The following is a 7,169-nucleotide window of genomic DNA, read 5'->3' as shown; positions in this document are numbered from 1 at the left end:
CACACAAAACTTTGTACATGAATGTTTATGGCTGCTTTGTAATGGTTTAAAACAGGAAGCGACCCAGAAGTCCTTCAACACGTGGTCAAACAAACTGTGGTAGATACATACCAGAGAATACTTCTCAGCAACAAAAAGGAAAAACTGTTCAACAATCTGTTTCAATTTTCAGGGAATTAGGCTGTGTTGATAAAACCCATCTCAAAATGTTAAGTACTGTATGATTCCTTTTACATAACATCCTTGGTTGCCGGGTGTTAAGAAGGGAGTGAGTGTGTGAGGGGGGTGAGTGTGGCCATAAAAGAACAATGGAAAGAGATCGTTGTGGTGACAGAAATGTGTTGTACATTGGCTATGTCAATATCAGCATCATATGCTGGTGATGATGTTTTTCTACAGTTTTGGAGGATGTTACTATTGGGGAAAACTGGGCAAAGAGTATATGGATTTCTTGTATCACATCTTACAACTGCATGCCAATCTCTATTCTTTTAAAATAAAAGTTTTAATTATAAATTCAATTTAAGACAAGAAGAAATGGTTTCTTGTTTTTTGTTTTTTTTTTAGACTGAATCTTGCTCTGTCACCCAGACTGGAGTGCAGTGGCACAATCTCAGCTCACTGCAACCTCCACCTCCCTGGTTCAAGCAATTCCCCTACCTCAGCCTCCCGAGTAGCTGGGATTGAAGGTGCATGCCACCAGCCTGGCTAATTTTTTTGTGTTTTTAGTAGAGATGGGGTGGGAGTGGTCACCATGTTGGCCAGACTGGTCTTGAATTCCTGATCTCAGGTAATCCACATGCCCTGGCCTCCCAAAGTGCTGGGATTACAGGCATGAGCCACCGCATCCAGCTGAAATAGTTTTAAGAAGCATTTTATCTTTAAAAGGTAGAAGAACATGGGTTTTGGAGATTGGTCAAACATCTGACCACTTTCACTGTTACCATGAGATCATGCATCAGATAGAGCAGAGCAGCTTCTTCTTTTTTTTCTTTTAAATTGTATTTCCATAATTTTTTGGGGAACAGGTGGTATTTGGTTGCATGAGTACGTTCTTTAGCGGTGATTTGTGAGATTTTGGTGTACCCGTCACCCAAGTAGTATATACTGAACCCAATTTGTAGTCTTTTATCCCTCACCCCTCCCATCTTTTCCCCTGAGTCCCCAAAGACCATTGTTATCATTCTTACACCTTTGCATTCTCATAACTTAATTCCCACTCACAAGATTTTAGGTTTGTTTTTCCATTCCTGAGTTACTTCACTTAGAATAATAGTCTCCAATTTCATCCAGATTGCTGTGAGTGCCATTAATTCATTCATTTTAATGGCTGAGTAATAATCCATCATATATACAACCGTTTCTTTATCCAGTCTTTGACTGATGGCTATCTGGGCTGGTTCCATATTTTTGCAGTTGTGAATTGTGCTGCTATAAACATGCATGTGCAAGTATCTTCTTCGTATAATGAGTTCTTTTCCTCTAGGTAGATAACTAGTATTAGAATTGCTAGATCGAGTTGTATTTCTACTTTTTGTTTTTTAAGGAATCTCCACACTGTTTTCCACAGTGCTTGTATTAGTTTACATTCCCACCGTAAGAAGCTTCTTAAATTTAAAAAAAAATCCTAACTTCCTGATGAATCTGGATTCATAATATCTGTACCCCATTCTGATTGGACTTCAGACATTGGCGTGATTTTACTTCAGTATGTGTTTTAAAAAGGAAAGAAAAGTATGTGATAATACATGTGTGTATCTCTTGTCTCCCAATTTTCTCCATTGATCTGTATCTCTCATTTCACCAGTACTTCCCCCAAACAGCTTTGTTTTGGAAAGTAGAAAGATGTTGTATTATTTGTGCAACACATGCACTTTGCTTTAACTCCCTCAACACTGATTTCCTTAGCTTGAACGTGGAGCCACTAACACCTGCCTTTTGGGATTGCATGAGAATGAGAGAGATTGTGGATGAAGAAACTACCTCAATAGTTAGTATATAGCAGGATCTCAGAAAATGTCGGCAACTCACCCATTCATTCCCCCGTTGGAAAGTTTAATAACCTGGCAGAGAATTCCAGATACATCCTCTAGGAAGATTGTGCATCTGTCACATCTAGTGGTTAACTTACTGAAAGCACCTTTATGTCCTCTAAAGAAGGTGGCCACAGTCAAAACCTTTAAGTGTCATCCCAAAGCTGAATTAGCCCTTGTACTGCCGTGTCCCCTGTATATTCTCTTTCTTACTCAGTTTTTCATCAGAATTTCCAAGTTCCTTCATTTGGGAATCAGCCTAATGCCCCTCTTGACTTTAAATAGTACATAATTTCCACTCATTTTCTTATTTCTACCATTTCTCCCTTTTTTCTGAAAACTCTGATTTTTACTTCCTTTAGCATAACTGTCTTTATCTTCTTTATTTCACAGAACACAGGAAGTTATTTTGTTTCCTTTTATGGCCCAGAGATTATGATTAGATCAAAGGACATAAGTCCATTGCATGGTAACCTTAATTCTTAGGATTCTGTACAAATTTATCTTCCCTTAACAAAGTTCATGTTAGGAAACAAAATTGCCCCAAAGCTTGAGAACTCAGGAAGCATGGTCCAAATTCTACTTGTGTGCTTTGCAAAGGTAATTCTTAATCCTAATTTCTGTTAAGATGAATGAAACGATACCCAAATGCTCAACCATGACAGCAAAGAGGAGGTTCCTCTTGGTGAGGGTAGGGCCAGGAACACCCATGGTGCTCACACTAGTTGTTGGTGACAGATTCTTCAGTGGTGGATCAGAATCCAGAGATGTAAAGCTCTTTTCATGGACTAGAACTCTTTTTAAAAAATCTTGTTTATTTTTATTTTTTTATTTTACTTGAAGTTCTGGGATACATGTGCAGAATATGCAGGTTTGTTACATAGGTATACATGTGCCATGGTGATTTTTTTTTTTTTTTGCTATGAAAACATTTTATTAGGTCAAGCTACTTGCTATGAAAATGCTTTAAAATGCAGGAGGAGATGTAAAGACTCAAGTGTGTAGTGACAACGGCTATCATAACACACTAAAAAAATCCACACTGCTTCCCCCTTTACCTAGAAAAGGAAGCTTCTAGGCTACCTCCTCCTCCTCTGCACACTCCTCAAACTCCTCCTTCTCAGCTGTGCTGTCTTGGTATTGCTGGTATTCTGACACCAGGTCATTCAGGTTGCTCTCGGCCTCGGTGAACTCCATCTCATCCATGCCCTCGCCCGTGTGCAGGAAGGCCTTGCACCTGAACATAGCTGTAAACTGCTCAGAGATGCGTTGTTACCAATAAAGGTGGCCGACATTTTTAGCCCCTGGGGTGGGATGTCACAGATGGCTGTTTTCGCTTTGTGAGGAAGCCATTCGGCAAAGCAGCTGCTGTTCTTATTTTGAATGTTGAACATTTGCTCATCCACCTCCCTCATGGACATGCGACCTCTAAAAATGGCAGCCACGATGATTTGCTGCACCCATCAACACGTCGTCTAGGTTTTAAGCCCTGCATGCATTACGTATTTGTCCTAATGTTCTCCCTCTCCTTGTCCCCAACCCTTGACAGGCCCTGGTGTGTGATGTTCCCCTTCCTGTGTCCATGCATTCTCACTGTTCAACTCCCACTTATGAGTGAGAACAGGCCGTGTTTGGTTTTCTATTCCTGTGTTACTTTACTGAGAATGATGACTTCCAGCTTCATCCATGTTCCTGCAAAGAACATTATCTCATTCTTTTTTATGGCTGCATAGTATTCCATGTATATGTGCCACATTTACAGTAATCACAGTATTCCTGTCTATGTGCCACATTTTCCCTGTCCAGTCTGTCATTGATGGACATTTGGGTTGGTTCCAAGTCTTTGCTATTGTAAATAGTGCTGCAACAAGCATACGTGTGGAGGTGTCTTTATAGTAGAATGGTTTATAATCCTTCGGGTATATACCCAGTAATGGGATTGCTGGATCAAATGGTATTTCTAGTTCTAGATCTTTGAGGAATAGCCACACTGTCTTCCGCAGTGGTTAAACTAATTTACACTCCCGCCAACAGTGTAAAAGCATTCCTAGAGTTCTTAAAAGTGTCTCTAATGGTAGTAGAAGGAGAGAGTATTTGCTTCATAGATAGAAAAGTGTTTGCTTGAGAAGTGACTTAGAATGTCTTTCCTGCACTCTATCATCACTGTTGCATACGTCTGTAGAAAAATGTTTAAAAAAGCAAAAGATGAAAGGATCTGGTCATTGGACCTTCTGTTAATTGGCAGTTGTATGGCAAATCATTTTCTCAGCACTAAAATGTTTGCTCTAACTTGTAGGTCATCGTGAGACTTGAATGAGATAATCAATATAAAGCAGAACTCAAAAGTAAGGCTTCATAAAGGAACTGCTGCAAACAAATAAATGAAACAAAATCATACCATAGAATGCAGGATAATATAAATTTTATTAGAAAAGACTAGGTAGGGAGACAATCAAAAGCGATCACAAAAGAGTTTAGTAATCTGGCAGAGGTTACTAAATAAAACGCATATATCTAAAAGGATGATCATTATAGAGAGTTAGATATGCAGTCATAAGAATTTCTTTTTAAGTTCCATAGGGGCAAAAGCTGATGATCACTTCCTGAGGCTGAGACCATGTATCCATGTCAATTAGGTGGAGCTGACTGACCATCATCTGGTACATTAATCCAGAGGAAATGAAGAACAATAAAATTAAAGAAAAGTAGACTGTATACCTTCAGTAGAATCCCAAGCATGGTAGGAAGAAAATGGTCACAAAGTTCTGTGTCAGAATGTTGTTTCTCAGAAAAGCTTAGCTGGACTCATTGCAGGTTTGGCTACAACAGCTGGACCCACTGCAGGTTGGCTGGCAACAGGGTGTGCTGCAGCAGCTGGTCACACAGGATGGATGGCAGCAGGTGGGCTGGCAGCAGGTGGTTCTACAAGTGCTTTGACAGCATGCTGGGTGGCAGCAAGACTGGCACAGTTGGACCCACAGGTGGGCTGGCAGCAGGTGGTCCTGCAGCAGGTGGTTTGACAGCAAGTTGGGCAGCAGCAAGATTGGCAGCAGCTGGTCACACAGGTGGGCTGGTAGCAGCTGGACCCACAGCAGGTGGGCTGGCAGCAGGGTGTGCTGCAGCAGGAAGGCTAGCAGCAGCTGGTCACACAGGTGGGCTGGCAGCAGGTGGTCCTACAGCAGGTGTTTTGACAGCAAGTTGGGTGGCAGCATGGCTGGCAGCAGCTGGACACACAGCAGGACGGCTGGCAGCAGGGTGTGCTGTTGCAGCTGGTCACACAGGTGGGCTTCCAGCAGGTGGTCCTGCAGCAGGTGGTCTCACAGCAGGCTGGGCGACAGCAGGGCTGGCAGCAGCTGGATCCACAGCTCTGGTTTAGGCAACCAGGAAGGCAGACACACGTTGGGTGGTAGCAGGTTCTCGTGCAGTACACAGGTGCACAGGAGCTGGTCTGGCCACAACTGGACCCACAGCTGGTTTGGCCACAGCAGCTGGACTCACAGCAGGTGGGCTGGCAGCAGCAGGGTGTGCTGCAGCAGGAAGGCTGGCAGCAGCTGGTCACACAGGTGGGCTGGCAGCAGCTGGTCACACAGGTGGGCTGGCAGCAGGTGGTCTTGCAGCAGGTGTTTTGACAGCAGGGCTGGCAGCAGCTGGACACACAGCAGGAGGGCTGGCAGCAGGGTGTGCTCCTGCAGCTGGTCACACAGGTGGGCTTCCAGCAGGTGGTCCTGCAGCAGGTGTTTTGACAGCAAGTTGGGCGGCAGCAAGGCTGGCAGCAGCTGGACACACAGCAGGAGGGCTGGCAGCAGGGTGTGCTGCTGCAGCTGGTCACACAGGTGGGCTCCCAGCAGGTGGTCCTGCAGCAGGTGGTCCTGTAGCACGTAGGCTGGCAGCAAGGGGAGCAGCAGTGGGTCATGGTGTCAGGGGTGAATGGTGGGCTCCTGTTCAGAGGTGAGTTTCCCAGAATCTGATGACCTCCTCTAATCTGAATCTTTTATACACTGGTTCCCAAAGTTGGGACCAATGAGCAGAATTTTCCTGGTTATTATTTATGACAGTATTTTTCATGACCTATAGGGAATTGCCCTAGGAGGAAGTGTTTCATAAGTGTTATGAGTCTTCTGAAAATAAATGATTGTTCTTCTTAATAATAGATAACCCATAAGAACTTATTTCCAGAAGAGAGAGAAGTGTTCAACATCAATAGCATCATTTAACTATAAAGTGTGTATTTTTATTTATTATTATTTTATTGTTATTTTAGAGACAAGGTTTTGCTCTGTCCCTCAGCTGGTGTGCAGTGGTGCGATCACAGCTCATCGTGGCCTTGAACTCCTGGACTCCAGCGATTCTCCCACCTCAGCCTCCCAGAGTGATGAGATTACAGGAATGAGCCACTGTGCCTCCCCAGAATTGTCATTCTTTAAGACAGAGTACATTGACTGATCCCTGACAACTGACACTAACTTGAAGAGGTCAGAACTATTGTCACCACCTACTTTTTCCATCCAGCACTGGAACATGTTGATTAAGTCAAGGTGACAAATGTAAACCATATTTTAAAATATTTTGAGTTACAATTTATATTTTATGAAATTTTTCATCCGTGTCACACAAACACAGATTCAGTGATGGCAATTCTAATAGTAACAGCAACGCCACTTGGGTATCTCATTCCCTGCAATGAGGGACTGGGCTCAATTGTAATTGACATAATCTTTTCCATGCTGAGCTCCACATCAGCATGCTGTTGATGGCCCTGAATACAAACATAACCTGGGTACATGATGTTTACATGGAGTGGTGAAAAGAAAAGTTTAAAAGTAGTTAGTCTGACAACTAAAATATTTTGCTTTGAATCCGCAGTTAAAAATACAAACACCATTGTGTGTTTTAAATGCAGGAACAAAAGGGACGAGAATGACTCCATCATGTGTATTAATGGGGAAAAGACAGAAAAAGTTGCATCATATTTTGGATGCTTAGCAATTTCCACATCTGGCTAATCTTTGGAAATAGTCTCTTATTTTCACTGGCAACAAAATGGTCTTTTGATACAACTTGATTTGTTCTGACTAAAATTGTGGCTAGGAATTTCTGCCATCTCTGCTGCTGAGGCAACCTGACCTTAGCTGCAAA

At 42.8% G+C, this 7,169-nt stretch overlaps 1 protein-coding gene across 1 annotated transcript; it reads right to left on the bottom strand.

Annotated features, from left to right (window-relative positions):
• Window positions 1-4,444: 4,444 nt before the first annotated feature.
• Window positions 4,445-5,987, bottom strand: LOC141581722 (uncharacterized). Its single transcript, XM_074387986.1, has one exon. The coding sequence runs from the start codon at window positions 5,944-5,946 to the stop codon at window positions 5,164-5,166; it is 783 nt and encodes a 260-aa protein (XP_074244087.1). The 5' UTR covers window positions 5,947-5,987; the 3' UTR covers window positions 4,445-5,163.
• Window positions 5,988-7,169: the final 1,182 nt, after the last annotated feature.

This window comes from Saimiri boliviensis, chromosome 17 (genome assembly GCF_048565385.1).
Source record: "Saimiri boliviensis isolate mSaiBol1 chromosome 17, mSaiBol1.pri, whole genome shotgun sequence".
Classification (NCBI taxonomy): Eukaryota; Metazoa; Chordata; class Mammalia; order Primates; family Cebidae; genus Saimiri; species Saimiri boliviensis.
This window is presented reverse-complemented; position numbering and strand designations above follow the sequence as displayed.

Coding starts and splice junctions, on each gene's coding strand:
- LOC141581722 (XM_074387986.1), bottom strand. CDS start 5,946: ATGACCCACTGCTGCTCCCCTTGCTGCCAGCCTACGTGCTACAGGACC.